At 33.6% G+C, this 18548-nt stretch overlaps 3 protein-coding genes across 5 annotated transcripts; 2 read left to right on the top strand and 1 right to left on the bottom strand.

Moving 5' to 3' along the window:
• Positions 1-560: 560 nt before the first annotated feature.
• LOC125811640 (carbamoyl-phosphate synthase small chain, chloroplastic-like) lies at positions 561-5397 on the bottom strand. The gene is made up of 10 exons (XM_049491164.1): positions 5260-5397; positions 4329-4461; positions 3443-3531; positions 3299-3359; positions 3148-3215; positions 2921-3049; positions 2169-2278; positions 1732-2079; positions 1037-1202; positions 561-638 (listed from the first exon to the last, which is right to left on the bottom strand). Exons 1-10 carry the CDS (start codon positions 5381-5383, stop codon positions 589-591), a joined length of 1278 nt encoding a protein of 425 aa, XP_049347121.1. The 5' UTR covers positions 5384-5397; the 3' UTR covers positions 561-588.
• A 920-nt stretch (positions 5398-6317) lies between these two features.
• On the top strand, positions 6318-15618 carry LOC125811658 (zinc finger CCCH domain-containing protein 59-like). Of its 3 annotated transcripts, XR_007441929.1 has the most exons (10): positions 6318-6409; positions 7656-7929; positions 10792-11134; positions 11875-11992; positions 12564-13000; positions 13129-13414; positions 14096-14189; positions 14901-15031; positions 15189-15398; positions 15528-15618. XR_007441929.1 is itself a non-coding variant. In XM_049491182.1 (9 exons), the coding sequence occupies exons 5-9, from the start codon at positions 12603-12605 to the stop codon at positions 15315-15317; spliced, it is 1038 nt and encodes a 345-aa protein (XP_049347139.1). In that variant the 5' UTR covers positions 6318-6409; positions 7656-7929; positions 10792-11134; positions 11889-11992; positions 12564-12602; the 3' UTR covers positions 15318-15462. The 3 variants fall into 3 exon arrangements, 2 of the variants coding, with proteins under 2 accessions (XP_049347139.1, XP_049347138.1); XM_049491182.1 differs by lacking the exon at positions 15528-15618 and having other exon boundaries at positions 11889-11992; positions 15189-15462; XM_049491181.1 differs by lacking the exon at positions 15528-15618 and having other exon boundaries at positions 15189-15462.
• On the top strand, positions 6335-12052 carry LOC125811888 (zinc finger CCCH domain-containing protein 64-like). Its single transcript, XM_049491440.1, has 5 exons — positions 6335-6409; positions 7656-7929; positions 10792-10931; positions 11025-11134; positions 11875-12052. The coding sequence occupies exons 1-5, from the start codon at positions 6335-6337 to the stop codon at positions 12050-12052; spliced, it is 777 nt and encodes a 258-aa protein (XP_049347397.1).
• Positions 15619-18548: the final 2930 nt, after the last annotated feature.

Genomic DNA, 18548 nt, shown 5'->3' with positions numbered 1-18548 from the left:
ATCTTGAACCTAAGATTTATCGAAAACAATCTTCCTGCCCAACAAAAATAGGAATAAAGTCTAAGTACACCCTGCCTTACTGAAATCCCACTTGAGGAACTACACTGAATATGTGATTGGTGTTTACGTCCAAAAAGAATAACCTAGATTCAAGGTATGATTGTCAAATTAACTTATAAATATTATTAATCCTTCAGCCCTTCACCTATCGACTTGGAAGGCAAGCTACCTTGATCCATTTTCGACTTCAATTCGTTATGCACAGAAGCTCCAACAAACCCTTATACAGAATAGCATGGAGAACACATAAGTATTCATTAACTTGTTCCAAAGTACCAGTTACACCTAACAAACAAGTGTATTGTTACAAGTACCAGAACAGAGAGTACCATACATATATATAATTGCAGAGAAGAGGCGCAGCACGATAGATTGCTCTGACTTAATTTATGGCAAGAAAGAGGTGCAGAATGACGAATTGCAATGACTTGTTGATGGCAAGTCCGCGATGAAATTGTGATTATCAAAATGTGGTTCCTTCGAAATAGATCTTACCAGTTATTGCTTCAGCCTCTGCACAATTGTGGCTTATGCCTTCACTTTTTCTTGGTTCATAAGTTGTATAAACTCTCCAAACACTGCCCAGATAAAGAAAGGATATAATCAGTTTTGATTCAAGTAGCTGCATTCATGTTCAAGCAAATTTTGATTCACTCGACCCTTTATCTTTCTATTTGTCTCAAAAATACCGATAGAAACTGAAATAATCGAGAACTATCATGAAACACAAGACCAGCTAGAAATACTTTAATTGACATAAGACAGCAGAATTTGTTTGATGAAGATTGACAAGACAGCAGAATCCTAGACTGGTCATGTGACATCAATATTCTCAAGATTGTACTTATCGTCTTCGTCAAATCCTCATAATAGACAGCAATATTCATTGAAAGTTTACAGCTAAAGACAGACAACCACTGAAACAAGTGTCCGAGGTTTGTTGCATACGAGGAGGAACGAGTTAGGATATGTTTACCAATATCTGAATCATGAGGTCCTGGAGATGCCTCGGGATGGTATTGAAGTGACATCAGCTTCATTTTAGATGAGGCAAGACCAGCACAACTTCCATCATTTAAATTTACATGAGTCACCTCTACACCCTCTGGAAGAGACTTGGGGTCAACAGCATAGTTGTGATTCTGCAAATGGAAAGTCATCAAGACTGTAAAAATACAATAACAGGTGCCCAATGTAGTCCCACAAAATAGGGTCTGAGGAGGGTAGAGTGTATGCAGACCTTACCCCTACCTCAAAGGTAGAAAGGTTGTCTCTGATAGACCCTCGGATCAAGAAAAAACAGTCTAAGGCAGTCTGAGAAAGGAAGTAATGGAAGTACAAGAAACAACAAATATCAACAAAAATTGAAGGACAAGAAACTACAAGAGTGATACTACAATTACCAGTATAGATGGACGGCAAGACAATGCACTCCTACCTACTAACCTTCTACCCTAATCCGTTCCTCCATAACCTCCTATCTAAGGTCATCCACGCTACAAATCTGAAGTACAAACAGCTCTAATTTAAACTAAAAACGTAGACCACCATCATTATGCAATGAATGTAGTACTCAAAGGGATGTACACGTTGATGAACTAAGGTGTAATTGTACAGAAAGTTTGGAAATCGACCAGAAGCAATCAAGCTAGAGTTTTCTATGGCACATACCTGGGCACTGATCTCAACACAGCCATTTCGAAGGTTTCGAACTGGATGGTTTCCTCCATGATGGCCGAATTTCATTTTGAATGTTTTACCCCCCAATGCTTGACCAAGCAACTGGTGACCCATACAAATGCCAAAAATAGGAATTTTTCCAATAATTTCTTTTACTGCTTCGACTGCATAGGGAACTGCAGAGGGATCTCCTGGCCCATTGCTGAAAAGAACTCCATCAGGTTTCATCTTCAGAGTTTCAGATGCTGGCCATGTTGAAGGAACAACAGTGATTTTACAGCCGTAGGATGCTAAGCGCCGAAGTATATTATGCTTGATTCCAAAATCATATGCAACGACCTTCATCCAATGTCGGGGAAAAAAGAATTAGTTTGCTCACAAGAAACAATGTTCTTTTCCAGAATCTAATAAACTCTAACAATACTGACATTGTAAGTTTCTTTATTTCTTCCATTATCATTAAACTCCCAATCTGAGGCAGTTCTATCAATCCATTCGTAAGGAGATTTGCATGAAACACCACTGATTAGATCCACACCTACACAACGTAATACCAGTGTTATCAAAAGCAAAAAGCGCAAAAAACTCTTAAGGTCCTTTGGGGCTTTAAGCACAAATAAAGTGTGGGCTTTATTAAAAAGAGGCGCAAATGGAGAAAAAAAATAGAAATATGTATGTGTAGCCAAGATTACCAATCATAAGCATGAATAGCAAATATATAGACAAAGTAATTGAAAAAAAGATACGATAAAAGTGAAATATCAATTGTGTAGTGTACATCTTCAGGATTACGCTCATTGACAAGGAAAAGTATGCCTTAGAGCCTGGATGAAGGCACTGAAGCACACATAAAGCAAGGCGAAGCGCTCAATATGTTTTGCACCTCGCTTCAGGGATTAAGCGTGCCTTTGACAAACCCATCCCAATTTGTTGTTCACCGATGATGGGCTCCCATTTAGAAGTGTTCACGCTCCAATTGAGGTCTGGGTGTGCGGAGGAGTGTTAAGATGTCCCACATCGGTAGAGGGATGGGAATTTGGTCTCCTAATATGGTCTTGGACAAACTTCCCCTCATGAGCTAGCTTTTGGGGTTGAGTTAGGCCCAAGTGTCATATCTTTACAATTTTAAAAGAAAAATTGTTTCCCAAAATAAGGAAGATACAGGGCTGGTAAAACTTACCCACAATGTCCCATGTACGGGACATTTCAAGAAGTTCTTCGTCACTTTTTGAATTTTCTGTGCTCAATACTCCAATGAGGCTACCGTCTTCTCTCAATCTTCGTGTAATTGCTCGAGTGTCAACATCATCTATTGCATGGTAGAGTGGCTAATATCAGAGAATTTAAATTCCATAATTTGACATGGAAATGACAAGTGGTCTTGTATAGGACACACATAGGACTTACATATACCCATGATGTTCCTTTCAGCCAAATAGTCACCAAGTGTCTCTTTGCATCTCCAATTTGAGGTGCTGAGAGAAATATACAACAATTTAAACTATGATCATAATACCGTTTAAAGCCTCATTTGGAAAGCAGGGCATAGCGACCAAACCTGATACTTAAGCTTCTAATGACTAATCCTGCAAGAAAGCACTGCATCGATTCTTCATCGCCTGAGCAGAGAAATTCCAAAACAGTCACAAAAGATTATTCATACAAAAATAACAATCTGTCATGAAACACACGCTAAACGCACCAAAATTGACCCCAGTATTCCCGATATGAGGGTTAGTCATCAAGACAAACTGGCCCGCATAACTGGGATCTGTAATTATCTCCTGATACCTGTAATATCAGGAAATATAAATAGCAGCTTGTAAATAGACACTCAGAAGAAAAAAGTGTCAAGTAGAAAGAGTTGAAAGTAGAGAACAGAATAATTGTTCTTTTCTGCATTCTCTGAATAACTCTATGAAGTAATGGTGGAGAATAATCAAGATATGCACGACTTAATTTGAACATCATTTTTATTACCAAAAAAAATAATAACAGAAGGGGATTTTCTTCATATTGGAAATGAGCTTTCATGTATTCATTTTCTAGGGAAGAGGTTATCAAGAAAAGGAATTAGTTTACTTCCTGAGAACATCTCATAGTATTTCTTCAGGAATCTTCACGAGTCATAGATAAAAGAAGGAGGTAATGAAATCATTTAAAGAATGCAAAGAACAAAGAATACTTAAATCCTACTTCCACCTGATAAAACACCCACTTAAGTAGAAATCACTACATGCTTGGACTTTTTTTCTGGGGAAGAGGGAGTGCTGGGGAATTGCTTGAACGAAAGCCAAATGTTATTTAATAGTTTTACGCAAACTTGAGATAACGATACCTTTACTGAAATCATTGAGCATAGATCAGCATAAATGGAAGTTTATACGACCAAATTTCAAAATTAAATAAATGTTTGGGGAAAATGATGATGAAACAAGCCGATAATAGTTCTGTACTAGTTCATTATGAATGCTCTGACTACCACCTAAATTGGGTAAGATCGAAAGCTAAAGATAATTTCGTACATAACGTATCCTTTTAAGAAGATATGTAGTCATAAAATAAGCAAGCAAAAAAAATTGTGTTACCCAGTTAAAGAGGTATTAAAAACCACTTCTCCAACTTGGGTTCCACGAGCACCAAATGATTTTGCCTTCCAAATGGAACCATCCTCGAGGACAAGTCTAGCATCTGCTACCTTCCAAGGTCTTTCAGCCACACCTGCAGCTCCTGCAGCAATATTTAAATCATTCAAAGTTCTAATATACGCTGTTAATTTCAAATAAGAATAAAAGGTCCTTGAACTTATAAAGAAAACTTAAAAGTACTGAACTGAAAAATGGAAAGATAACACAAATTTGTATCATACCAAAATTGAGATGGGACTAAATATGTCTCAGCTTATGGAGAAACAAAAAAGAAGCAAATGTCGAAACCCAGAAAATTACAACAAAATCTTATTTCATCCTCTTTGTGTGACTAAAGTAGTGGTTTAATGGAATACAAACAAATTAAAGCCCCATGAAACTGATAAGTAAAGTAGCCCAGCTTTCTCTACAATATAAGCTGAGTTAAGGCCAACAACTTCCAATGCCTAGTTGCCAAGCTTTGGAACATGGGCTTGTAACTTAGGAGCATTTCACCATGAAATTTTTTCACTTCATTCCAGAGTTGTACTCCAATTAAACACGTTTAGCCATAAAATTCTGAAATTTTCAAAATTTTGAAAAACAACATTAAAAAAGAAGGTGTTTTTCACCTTTTTCCACTCCAAAGTACTCACAAAAAAGCCAAAAACAACTCTAGATATTATTTTTCACTAAACAAAAGCTACCTTTTTTTCAATCTTCACCAATGAAACATGGCTAATCTACCACTAAATAAACTAAATGCGAACTCATAAGCTTCAAATCATAATTCCGCCTATAATTTACACACTTAAACAGTTGAATAACAACAACAAAACACAAATGAATTCAGATATAATCATATGATACACCAAAAGAAAAAAAAACTAACCAGAAAGTGCACCATCTGAAGAGCATTTAACAGTGAAAACTCTGAAATTTGCAGACTTTTTCGAAAAAACTGGGCTTGTAATTGTAGTAGAAACTGTATTGTGAATCCTCAAGCAACCATCCATAGCTTAATTCCTAAAAAAAAAGATATCTTCTTATGAACAAAAATATGGATACTGCGCTAGCGAGGGTTCGATGGCCAACTTTTAGGTTTTAGCCTTAAAATGTGTCATTAGGTGCCGAACTAAATTATCTCGAGATTATAATTGTATATTTTGAGATTAAGTTTGAGATAAAACTTATATCGAGTTTGATTGACATTATAAATTTATCTTGGAATTGTATACTATAAATATCTTATTTGGAAGTATATCTTTTTCAATAGATGTATAAGTATAACTAATATTCACTTTATTTGATATTTTCTCTGTTTAAAAAATAATAATCTAGTTTAACTTGTCACTGAAGTTTAAGAAAATAAAGAAAAAAAATTAAATTTTGTGATCCTAAATTAAAATTAGTCAAATATATCAAAATATTCTTTAATTCTAGAATCTTAAATATGTCATCGGGAAAAACTGAAATTAAAGTATATCAAAAGAAAAATGATCATTCTTTCTTGAACAGACTAAAAAGAAAAATAGGTCAACTGTTAAACAAAAGGAGGTATTATGTTTTATATAACTAATATATGTCAAATCATGATATTTACAATGTAATAATTTTTAATGAATGATTAAAAATATAATTGTCCTGAAAAAAATTTCTAAATCATTCACACTATATTTGTGGATGGTATTTTTATGAATGTTATTTTTAGTACACCCCAATCAAAAAGTTCATGATAAATAATTTCAAAATAATTAATATCACTATTAGCAATACACATTATTTAACCTATTTTTATACACTCTGGCCAAAAGTACACCTCAAATATCAAGGCAAAAATTGGTTATAACACTAAATTGTTACATATTGGGCCTGAAAACCCATTGTAGGATTTGGCCCAATACCCGATTCACTCTTTTCTTTTCTTCTTCTTTCTCACTGTAAGCTCTCTCACAAGCTCTCAGCTTATGGCTCCTCTCAAAATTCTCCTCTGTGGTGATGTACTCGGCCGTCTCAATCAGCTATTCAAACGCGTTTCTTCGGTTCGTCGTCTTCTCTACTTTCATATATAATATGTATGTATTCATAAAATAGATAGTTTTACAGAGGCGGATGCACAGTATTGGTCCCGAGTTCATTTGAATCCAATACTTTTGATACGGAGAAGTAATTTATGTTTTAAATCCACGAAAATGCTACAAATAGAACACATAACTTTGAAAATACTATGGGAGTAATGCTAAGCACCTTTAAGAGTAACTATTAAATTTAAATTATGCTCTAGATAGTTTGCTGACTTTAAATTCTGGATTTGGTATTGTGTGTAAGTACCCGATTACTTAGTTTAGAGCTGAGATATGCTGCGATTACTCAGTTGAGAGTTGAGGTTGTGCGATTTCAGATTAGAGCTAGAAGGTTAGTAGATAGTGTTGATACTTAGAAGCTATTGGAAAATATCAATTCTAGTATACTTAGTGTCAGTTTATTATAGTTTGTACATTGTGTATATATATGGAACTTAGCATATTGTAAGTACACATGGGTCTTTACAGATGAAATAAAAGGTTCTTGGTCTCTCTCCATTCCACGGACTCCATGGCAAGATATTTTGATTTCTCATTCGAATATGATGTGTAGCAGATAGTAGTGTGTTGTCTCGCAATCCATCCATCCTATTAGTTGTAGTTTCTTGCTCTTCTATAGATAAGAGGTGAGGAAGACACAAATTAGGCTAGAAGGTTAGTAGATAGTAGTGTGTTGTCAAGCTATCTGTCCATCTTAGAAGTCGTAGTTTCTTGCCCTTGGATAGATAGGAGGTTGTGGAGAATACAAACGAGGCTAGAAGGTTAGTATATAGTAGTGTGTTGTCAAGCTAGCCGTCCATCTTAGTAGTCATAGTTTCTTGCCCTTTGATAGATAGAAGGTCATGGAGGAACAAATTAGGCGAAAAGGTTAGTATATAGTAGTGTTTTGTCTCGCTATCTGTCCATCCCAGTAGTCGTAGTTTCTAGCCCTTCGATTCCTGATGCTTCTGTTTTTTTTTTTTTTTGTATATTGATGATCGTATTATTTTGTTGTAGTAACTGCTTAGAATGCTTTCACTTACATTACTTCTTTTTGGACGGCTTGGGACTGTTCATTTCTTGAGTCGAGGGTCTATCAGGACCAACCTCTCTACTTCTGAGGTAGGGGTAAGGTCTACATACATTCTACCCTCCCCAGACTCCACCTTGTGGGACTACATTGGTTATGTTGTTGTAGTTTAGAGCTGAACTTGAACTCTTTCAGGTGAACAAGGCAGCTGGTCCATTTGATGCTCTTCTTTGCGTAGGCCAATTTTTTCCTGATTCGGTTGAGGGGATTGAGGAATTCAATGGCTACATTGAGGGGCGTTCCAAGATTCCGATACCGACCTATTTCATTGGTGATTATGGTGCAGGGTCCCCAAAAATATTGCCAGAAGCATTGAAGGACCCGAGTAACAAAGGGTTTAAGATGGAGGGTTTAAGAGTCTGTGACAATTTGTACTGGTTGAAAGGAAGTGGGAAGTTTAGCCTTCATGGTAAGACATTAACCATCACCTCGTTTATCTTTTTATTCCAATTTGCTTAATGAAAGTGAAAGACTTAGTGTAAGGACTGAACGGGCTGCTTAGAAGTTTATGTGTCTGCATCCACTTTTTTTTCTTCATAATTGTGGTGTCCTGGCAAGCTTGAGCTCTCTCGCGGAAAAAACACTTCCCATTTTTCCCTCAGCTAGAATTTTAACCTGAGACCTCATGGTTCAGCCTACTTTGTTAACCAATAGGCCACACCCTGGGGTGTTGTCTGCATCTACTCTACTAGGGGAGGTGTGTGTATAGTTGGAAATGTCTATTGGCTGGACAAGCCAGTTTATGCACACCTCTACTATTTCACCTGGTGCCTGCTCCTGCCACTAATGCAATTTCACATAGCTTTACCCAAGGCTTAGACAGGTGGAATGAAATCAACTTGCTCTTGTTTTTCTGGGATATAAACCCTGGTCTCCATATGGTCTTTTCCGGCTTCATTATAGTTAAGCCTCATCCATACATGCTTAAAAGATGTATGTTACACAAAGTTCGTATTTGTTGCTACCAAAGAATGGTGGCTTGTACACACACCCACAATTTTTAATCTGCCTTGGTGGATAGGGATAGAGAGGGGAGCATTTGGATAATATTTAAAGTTGTTGGGCAAAGCAGATGGGTGCAACTTTTTCCAAATGACTTTGTTTAATGCAGTTTATCATTTCCTTGTTCTAACTTGTACTGTTTGGTCTAGCAGTTCACACATGTAGCAAGAATGAAATCTTGGCTCAGATATATTGAAAGCTGTTAAGTCTTTAAAACTATCGGCTAAAATTCTCTATAGTAGTTGGTAAAAAAAGGGTTGTATTGTCTCCTACCACTCTGTGGTATTGAACAAAAGCCTATGTCATTGCTTACAGAAGCCAAATGGACTATATGTTGCTAAATTATTAACCCAATGTTGTATTGACAGGGGCGAATTTATGTACTAATTTTGGGTCACCCGAACCCGTGGTCATCCGACTAAACTCGATATATTACTTCTATAATTATTAAAGAATATATTAAATTAAAACTTGTTGAACCCATTCTCAAAATAGCTGGATGGTTCACTGGTACCACTGCAAGATTTCAACTGACAGGTCGCAGGTTCGATCCCAGGCAGCTTCAATTCGCTTCAATTTATTTTTATTAACTAAAAACACATTTTTCATTAAAAAAAAAGAAAGAAAAAGCTAAATTCTGAAAGTTTAAAAGTCAAAAGACTTCAAAAGTTTCCTTCCCACACACTTTCCAAGTTCCAACAATATTTTTCCTCTCTTCAAATTTGTTTTCTATTTTCCACATTTTCCCTCTCTTCAAATTTGTTTTCTATTTTCCACACAAAAAAGAAGTTTCAAGTCTCCAACTTCAAGTCAAGAATTTAGATAAATCATCATTGTCAAAGTTTAAGGTAATTTTAGTTTATGATTTCTCTTTTTAATAAACAAACTAACAAGATAAATAAATATATATATATATATCACTTAAATTTTAGGGTTTTCATATAAAAAAATCTTGTCATTACTTATAATAGGAAATCATCAATAGCTAAAGAATTGATTATCTCAAACTTACATATTTTGCGAATGTAACTTGTAGGGAATGTGTTTCATATTATATTATCAATTTTGAAGGGTGTGATTCCTTTTTTTTTAATGTGAAAGGGGTGTGATTCCCTTTTTTTTTTATATGTGAAAGGGGTGTGATTCCCTTATTTTTTTTAAATGTGAAAAGGGTGTGATTCCTCTTCTATGTGATTGCAAAAGAGGCATAAGTCCTCTTTTTATTATGAATGTGTGATTTTCTTATTGTTAAATGTGAAAGGGGTGTGATTTCTCTATTTTAGTTAGATTTGTAAAGATTGTGATTCCTCTATTTTATTTGAACTTTCAAGGGTGTGATTCCCTTATTTTTTATTGTGAAAGATATGCGATTCTCTTATTTTATTTTAAATTTGCTAGTTAAATTTGTGACTAATTAAGTTGAATAGCATTGGTGAAGAATTTTTGAATGGATGTTTAGTTTGTAAGATAGAGCGGAAGATATTTGAAAATGTAAGTAATGATGCTATTATAAATCGTTTTCAAAATATGAAGTCTCGTCGAGTACAATTGTAAACTGATGATATTTTTTGTGGTAATGTAATTTTTATGTATTGCTCACTTAGTTATTGTTATTATAATTTTTTTGATATTATCTTTAAGCAATGATGCACCCGTTTTCTTAAAATCCTGGATTCGCCTCTGTGTATTGAATTAAAGATAGTGGACAATTGCACCATTTCCAAGTTATACATTGTGAGATGCCGGTGTCTATGATTTGAAAACTGGAACTTTTCATGAGAGTATCTAAGCACCGTGCAATTTTACATATCCAAAAGAAAATAAAATGTGAGAACATCCAAATTCCAAACATCAAACAATTTATCTTAATTTCGTGAAGTTGTGTGCCTTTTTTGCTTAATTGGCTAGTTTGTTTTCTCAATTCATTGGGGATTGAGGTGCAGTTGGTTGTCCAATTGATGTTATTGGTTATTATTGTCGTATTCAATGTTATATCTTAATAACTGCATCCAGTCCACGATAACCCTGGGGTTTACCCTGATTTTGGAAGGTTCATCCTATTGATTGGTTAATTTGCTTTGTGAGAATAGAATCTCACCAAACAGGGAGTGTCTAAGCTCATGTTATTGGAATAGTGAGACTGCAAGAGATTAGGGTTTCATATTATGTCTCCGTATCGAAGTACTGTTTTCTTATATGGAGAGGTGCATGACTCAACAATAATATTTTTTGTTGGATATGATAGCTGATATACTGTACTCATGTTTAGGGTTATCTGTGGCATACTTATCTGGTAGGCGAACTCCAAGTGGAACTCAATTTGGAACATATAGTCAAGATGATGTTGATGCTTTGAGGGCTTTAGCAGAGGATCCAGGAACAGTAGACATCTTTCTGACATATCCTTTGGTTTTATATTGATCTTTGTCATTTTCTTCACCCCCCTATTGCAAGTACTCTATACAATCTCTTTGATTTCCTTAATCAAAAAACACTAATGAGTGGCCCAGTGGAGTAACAAATGGAACGACATCAAAAGCTCTTGTAGAAATTTCTGATTCATCTGGGAGTGATCCCACAGTGTCAGAGTTGGTAACTGAGATTAAGCCTCGGTGAGTGATCATATTTTTCAAAATACAGTTCACTTGTTGAGTTGGTGTCATGGGCAAACAAGTCCTTTGCTCTTGAGCTTCATTTTGAACATTCCTTCTCAACCTTTGGAGAAGAAAATTTGAACTCCTCAAAATTTGGAGCCAACTATGTGGAATTTTTCATTTTAATTTTGTACTACAAAACTTATTGTTTGTACATCTATATGCTTCCACTCGCTGTCTTTATATTCAGCTTATTCTTCTTAGTCATTAATAGTGCAAGCTTCATCACACCTCGATTGGACTGCAGACTGCCATTTCATAGTTAATTTGAGCTGATATGTGTCACTGATCTTCTTTATCTGGTGGTTGAACTGGTAATCTTTTACAAGAGTTCCATTTCGCAGTGGAAATGTTTGTCCTTGATATACTTAGGCTTCACCTAAAATAAAATTAAGCAGTGGGAATTTGCATTTAGCACTGCTTACTGGATGTCAATCTGAAAAACTAAGTAAAATTTCAATAAATATATTCTTGCCTTTCAGAGAATCCACAATGTTCTGTTCATGTGAAGGAAGTATCTGTTCAAATGGCTATTTTGTAATCCTGCTATTTTAAAAGAAATGCTATTGCAGTCAGGAATTTTCTGTTGCTTTCTAGTTCATTTTTCATTTTAACGAACCAGAACTGAAATTGTACATTGTTGTCCAATAAATCCACAGATATGAATTTTTCCCCAACTGAATTTGTTTTACTGGTAGGTATCATGTTGCAGGAACTGTAGGTGTATACTTTGATCGTGAACCATATGCTAACATTGATGCTCTACACGCAACTCGCTTTTTGGGCTTAGCTCCTGTTGGAAACAAAGATAAACAGGTACTACAGCCGACATTTGAGTTAAGTTTCCTGCAAGTATTTGTAAAAGTACCATCTTAAGCAGTTCTATCACAAATCGAGAATGTTTAATCAAACATTATTTACTTTCTCTAATTTCGGTGGCTGTCGCCCTTTAACCCACACTTTGTCCTCAACATCCCCCCCCCCCCCCAGGGCCCACACCATCACCACCAAAATAAATATGCCACGTAGTTATTGTTGAACGGTAATAATGATTATATATACTCAAAATGCCATAGAAACTCTTAAATCTATTCATTTTTCTGATGAATTCTGATCTAGTTTTCAATTCTTGAAACGCCATTATAAGATATAAAGTGAATTAGAGCAAAGCTAGAAATTTCCTGAACTTCACACTTCTTTTAAATGGCATACAAGTTTATAACTAAAATGAAAGACTTCTCTGCTGAAAAATGCAGAACATATCTTCTTAGCTAAGTCTGCATCTATTTCTTGGTTTTTAAACGACAACTTCTCTCCACGTGATTTTAGGTCTACCTCAGCCCTTATATCATTTTGAATCCTCATTTTATGCATGAGTTCTTTGCAGAAATTCATTCATGCGATATCCCCCACTCCAGCATCAACAATGTCAAAAACTGAGCTTAGTGCAAAGCCACCAAACACTACTTTATGTCCGTATACAAATGTTGACAAAGCATCCCCACCCGATGGAGCGACAAAGAGGCCCGGTGATAGTACTTCTGAGTCACAGTATTGGAGGTATGATGTATCCAAGAAAAAGCAGAAACATGGAGATGGTGGTGGTGACAGACTCTGCTTTAAATTTGTCTCTTCTGGCTCTTGTCCAAGAGGAAACCAGTGCCAATTTAGACATGATGAAGAAGCTTCGGAACAATACTCAAGAGGTGTGTGTTTTGACTTTCTCAACAAGGGAAAATGTGAAAAAGGTCCTGATTGCAACTTCAAGCACAGTTTGCAGGAAGAAGGTGACAGATCAGCATCTAGGGCAGCAAGCTCTAACAGGTTAATATTTATCGAACTACTTGATTTTTCTTGATGACGTTGCAGTGTCAATATTTACTGGCTTGTGATCTTCATTAGTGCTCCCTTTCTTTTGTATAAGCTTTGTGGTAACTTTAACTGTTTTTCAGGTCAAAAGAATGCTGGTTTTGTTTGTCAAGCCCGAACGTTGAGTCACATCTCATCACTAGTGTCGGAGAATATTACTACTGTGCACTTGCTAAAGGACCTTTAACACCTGATCATGTGCTAATTATGCCAATTGAACATACACCCAATACGTTATCTCTGCCACTGGAATGTGAGAAGGAACTGGAACGACTTCAAAGCAGCTTCAAAGCTTACTTCAAAAAGCAAGGGAAGGAAGCAGTTTTCTTTGAGTGGGTATTTAAGCGAGGAAGTCATGCCAATCTTCAGGTATGGAAAAATTTACATTCATGTATTGCTATGAATGTATTCCTGTATTCCTGTGCTGCATATTATTAAAAAAAAAAGAGGATATGTCTATACCACCATTCTGTCCTTAAAAATTGGTTTGTAAACATACCTTACTCTACATGTTTTGTACTTGTGGAAAAAGGTTTTATGTAGCAGCTCCAACATGTTCTATTTGTGATTTCTAGCCTTAGGAACTCTGAATAAGCACAAAGCATTTGCCTGACAGGATTTATATTCAAATTACGAGTGAGAGATCAAATCAAAGAAATATGTAAGAATAAAATATTTAATCGGGGAAAAAAAAATGTTCAGTTTGTAGAAGCTTGTTAAAACTTCAGTATGGTTTACCTAAACTGTGGCTGAGAAGAAAGATTCAAACAGGGATCAAACATGATTGACACTCGTCATGCAGGGCTTACAATAAAGACATCCAAAAAGCAGAGCCTTAAGTGCACCTTTTAGAAGTATGCATTTGATTGTACCCCTGGATCAAACTGCAGCTGCCTCGTCTTAATAGATCAATCTCTTTTTTTAACATTAATAATATTATGCACAATTGTGTAATTGTCTCATGTCACAGTTCTTTAATCCATTACTTTTTCTTCTTTATTATTGCTTATTTACCATTATCTTAACCTCCACTCCTTGTGTCTATTGTAGGTTGTTCCTATTCCCTCGTCCAGGGCATCTGCGGTTCGAGATATTTTTAACTTGGCTGCTGACAAATTGGGATTCAAGCTTACTATGGTTAAAGGTATGTTCACTTTATTGTATGAAACCCTGAGTCCCTGCCACATTCCCCAACCAGATAATAGAAAGAAAAATGGTAAAGGTAGAAAAAATAATGTGGAAAAAACAGCTCAGTTGTTATTCATGCCTCAGCCTTAGCTACTTGTCGTTATCCTTTAATTTCCTGGTAATGTATACAGACTGAAATGAGTAGTTTCTTCAAATGTCCTTACGAGCATGGCACCTGCATCAAGAGTACCCTAGGAAGGTTGTTATCTCCACCACTGTCTTAATACCAAAACCAAAAAAAAAAAAAAAAAAAAAAAAAGAGACTATAAAACTGAATATCATTTTCTTGAGAAGCTTTGGATGTGAACAATTTCTTTTGATAATTTACCATATTTATATATGCCCAGCACATTTGGGTGCATAGGTTACTCCTACATTATGTAGACCTATCTTGCAAGTTCTACTCAACCGATAATTCTAACCATTGTTATACTAGGTAGCAGCACAGATGCTAAATTCTAAACCTCTGATTTCCTCATTAAATTCTTTTCTTGTCCTAGTCTCTGCTAATTGGAAATGTGGGTAAGCATGGTTGTGGAGAAAACCTCATGGATTTGAATATACTCCACGGGTGCTTTCATTGTTTTGCGTTTTAACTATCAGATTGTCTTGCGTGAGAGCAATTCAGTCTAAGTGATGACATGTTGGTGCTTTCTTTTTACTGCAGAAGGAAGACAAGCATTGCGGACACAGTTCGACAGAAGTTGCAGCTTATTTTATGTTGAAGTTCCTGGAGGTGATATTTTGTCACATGTTATTGAGGAGAATGAAAAATTCCCAGCTCAATTTGGTCGGGAGGTAAGATGTGTCCACCTTTATCTAGTACTGTATCATTTAGCTAAAATCTTTGAGAGGTGATAAACGCTTAGTTTGCATCCTTTTTTATGTAAAATATGTCTTAACAGCTATAATTTCGCTTTAGTAACAGACGTAACATTGCATGAATATCCCACAGGTTTTAGCAGGCTTGTTGAATATAGCAGATAGAGCTGATTGGCGAAATTGTAAGGTTGGTAAAGAAGAAGAAACTAAAATGGTTGAGAGATTCAAGAACGGCTTTCAGGAATACGATCCAAATCAATAGGATAGCCGAGAAATATGCAACACTATAGCGAGCTCTTTCTCTCGTGTTCTTCATTTCATGCAACTTCAACATTTCCTTGAGGTTCTCTTTGCTCCTGGCGTCTATCTAACTGCAAGTATCTGCAAATTCTTTACGTGCACGTGTTCGTGTTCGTGTTATGCTTGAACAGTCACTATATGATTATCTGAAAACATTGTTGTCGTGTAACAGGACGCTGTTGTAAACGCCTAACCGGGCAGCAACAACATTGCTGCAATTTTCATGTATGTAACTCAGTCTGTCAGTTAGGCTATTGAGGTAGTTGTTCATGTAAGAGCTTGTGAGTTTGTTTCAACTATTTGAGATAATGTAATACACAATTGTAACTTCTTTCTTTTTTTGCTGAAGCAATTGTAACTTTATTGTCATGTGAATTGCTTTTTGGTTGTTTAAAAATAGATGTTTATTTTGAAAAATTACTTTTTGCCCTCCTATCAAACACCAAAAATAAAAAAAATAAAAAATCTAACCAAAATACACATGGTCTATAGATTGAGGATTAAAGGTTGGGATCTTTACCCAAATAGTCGGTCGGGTTTATACGTTATACTAGGTAATGTTGCCCGTGCTATGCACGGGCACGGGCCCAATAATATAAATGGTATGTTTTGGAGCTAATAACGGAGATTTTGAAGCGATTGTTTGCGTGGATAAAGGAATAAGTTTTTTTATCACAAACTTGTACTTTATTTGACGCTATTCAAGGCACAATAAGACTATCCACATACAACATTTTTGAAATATTTTATGTTGTCAATTATCATGATTTATAGTATTTTTACGATAGATTCACTTAAAGAATGTGTGGAATTTTTTCTATTTTTTTTCAAAACATATTTTATGTTGTCAATTATCATGATTTATAATATTTTTACGCATTTTTTAAATATAAAAAACCCAAAAAAAAATAAGACAAATAAATTAAAATGGACCCAATATATGTTATTTTTGTTGTCTCAATTTATGTCACACAAATAAAATTTGGAGAGTCATCCAAATTTTAATTTTTTTTTAAAAAAATGTTTCAAGTTATTAATTATTGTGATTTATAATATTTTGATGTAACTTTCAAATAACCAACATTACTGGTCACTTTGTCCTAATTTATGTGATATGGATAAAAATACAAAATTAACCCTTTTAAAATGTCTTTCAGATATTTTAAGTTGTTAATTATTATTATTTATAATACTTTTTGGTAATTTTAAAATGATATGTGTTACTTTTTCTGTCCTAATATATGTGAGCCTGAAAGAATTCTGAGAGTGAACCTATTTTATTATATAGCTTTAAATATTTTAAATTGGTAATTATTCTAATTTTTAATGTTTTTTAAGTCATTTGTAAACGATATATGTTGCTTCCTTTGTCCCATTTTATATAGTATAAATAAAATTCCCGAAACCAACTAAATTTTTAATATATTTTTTAAAATATTTTAAATTATTAATTATTGCGATTTATAATATTAAAAAAAAAGTACAAAACTTGTATCAGCCTAAAAAATGACCACGATAATTCGAAGCCTACAGAAAGCAATATGGTTGTACGTAATTTTTAAATACTTAATATATATTACTCCACTTGTCTCAATGTATGTAGCATTGATAAAATTTCAAGATTCAATCAAATGTTGTTAATTGTTAACATTTATAATACATTTTATGTAGTTTTCAATAATTTCACATTAAACAATACATATTACTACTTTTGTCTCATTTTATGTGACATTGATAGATTAATTTTAAGAATTAGTCAATTTATTTTTTCTGTTTTTTTAATAAATATTTTAAGTGGTCAAAATCACGATTTATTGTATTTTATACATAATTTTTAACGATAGATTAATTTCAAGAATTAATCGAATTTTTTTATATGTATTTATTTTTGAAATATTTTATGTTGTCAATTATCATGATTTATAGTATTTTTACGCAATTTTTAAATATAAAAAAAAATTAAGACAAATAAATTAAAATGGGCGCAATATATGTTATTTTTGTTGTCTCAATTTATGTGACACAAATGAAATTTGAAGAGTCATCCAAATTTGCATTTTAAAAAAAAATGTTCTAAGTTATTAATTATTGTGATTTATAATATTTTTATGTAACTTTCAAATAACTTACATTGCTGGTCACTTTGTCCTAATTTATGTGATATGGATAAACTTACAAAATTAACCCTTTTAAAATGTCTTTCAGATATTTTAAGTTGTTAATTATTATTATTTATAATACTTTTTTGGTAATTTTGAAATGATATATGTTATTTTTTTTGTCCCAATATATGTGACCCGTATAGAATTTTGAGAGTCAACCTATTTTATTATATATCTTTTAAATATTAAATATTTTAAGTCATTTGTAAATGATTTATTATATTATATATATATATATTATATTTATTTCTACTATATAATAAAAGGGGTTTTATTATGATATTATATAATAGTAGAATATATATTATATAAACTCCCTTTTATTATATAGTAGAAATTACAATTACAAAATTAACCCTTTTAAAATGTCTTTAAGATATTTTAAGTTGTTAATTATTATTATTTATAATACTTTTTTGGTAATTTTAAAATGATATATGTTATTTTTTCTGTCCCAATATATGTGACCCGGATAGAATTTTGAGAGTGAACCTATTTTATTATATATCCTTTAAATATGAAATATTTTAAGTCATTTGTAAATGATTTATTATATTATATTATTATATATTATATAAACTCCCTTATAGTAGAAAAATAAATATATATTATATAGTAAAAAAAATGATTTATTATATTATATAATATATTATATAGGGAGTTTATGATTGGACATCACAATATAATAAGAGAATAAGTTTGGTTTGTCATTATCAAACTTTCTATATACGAGCTTGAAGTTTGAATCAAATATATTAAGTTTCAAATATATTATTTCTTCCGTTTCTTTTTATATGTCATCCTTACGATAAATAGTTGGTCCATAATACTTGTTATTTCATAAAATTAATGCATAAATTACAATTTTTTTTCTATTTTACCTTTGTGAGTTATTTGCCTTGAAAATATATAGTTGATCAATATAGAAAAACTAAATGAATAATCCATGCTCATTGGTCAAATTAATTAATCAAATCATTGATTAAAAAGTTGACTTAAAAAAATTAAATAAAGGTAAAATAGTAAACTTA

Source organism: Solanum verrucosum, unplaced genomic scaffold (genome assembly GCF_900185275.1).
Source record: "Solanum verrucosum unplaced genomic scaffold, falcon-dt-bn FXZP01000238.1, whole genome shotgun sequence".
In the NCBI taxonomy this organism is placed as follows: Eukaryota; Viridiplantae; Streptophyta; class Magnoliopsida; order Solanales; family Solanaceae; genus Solanum; species Solanum verrucosum.
This window is presented reverse-complemented; position numbering and strand designations above follow the sequence as displayed.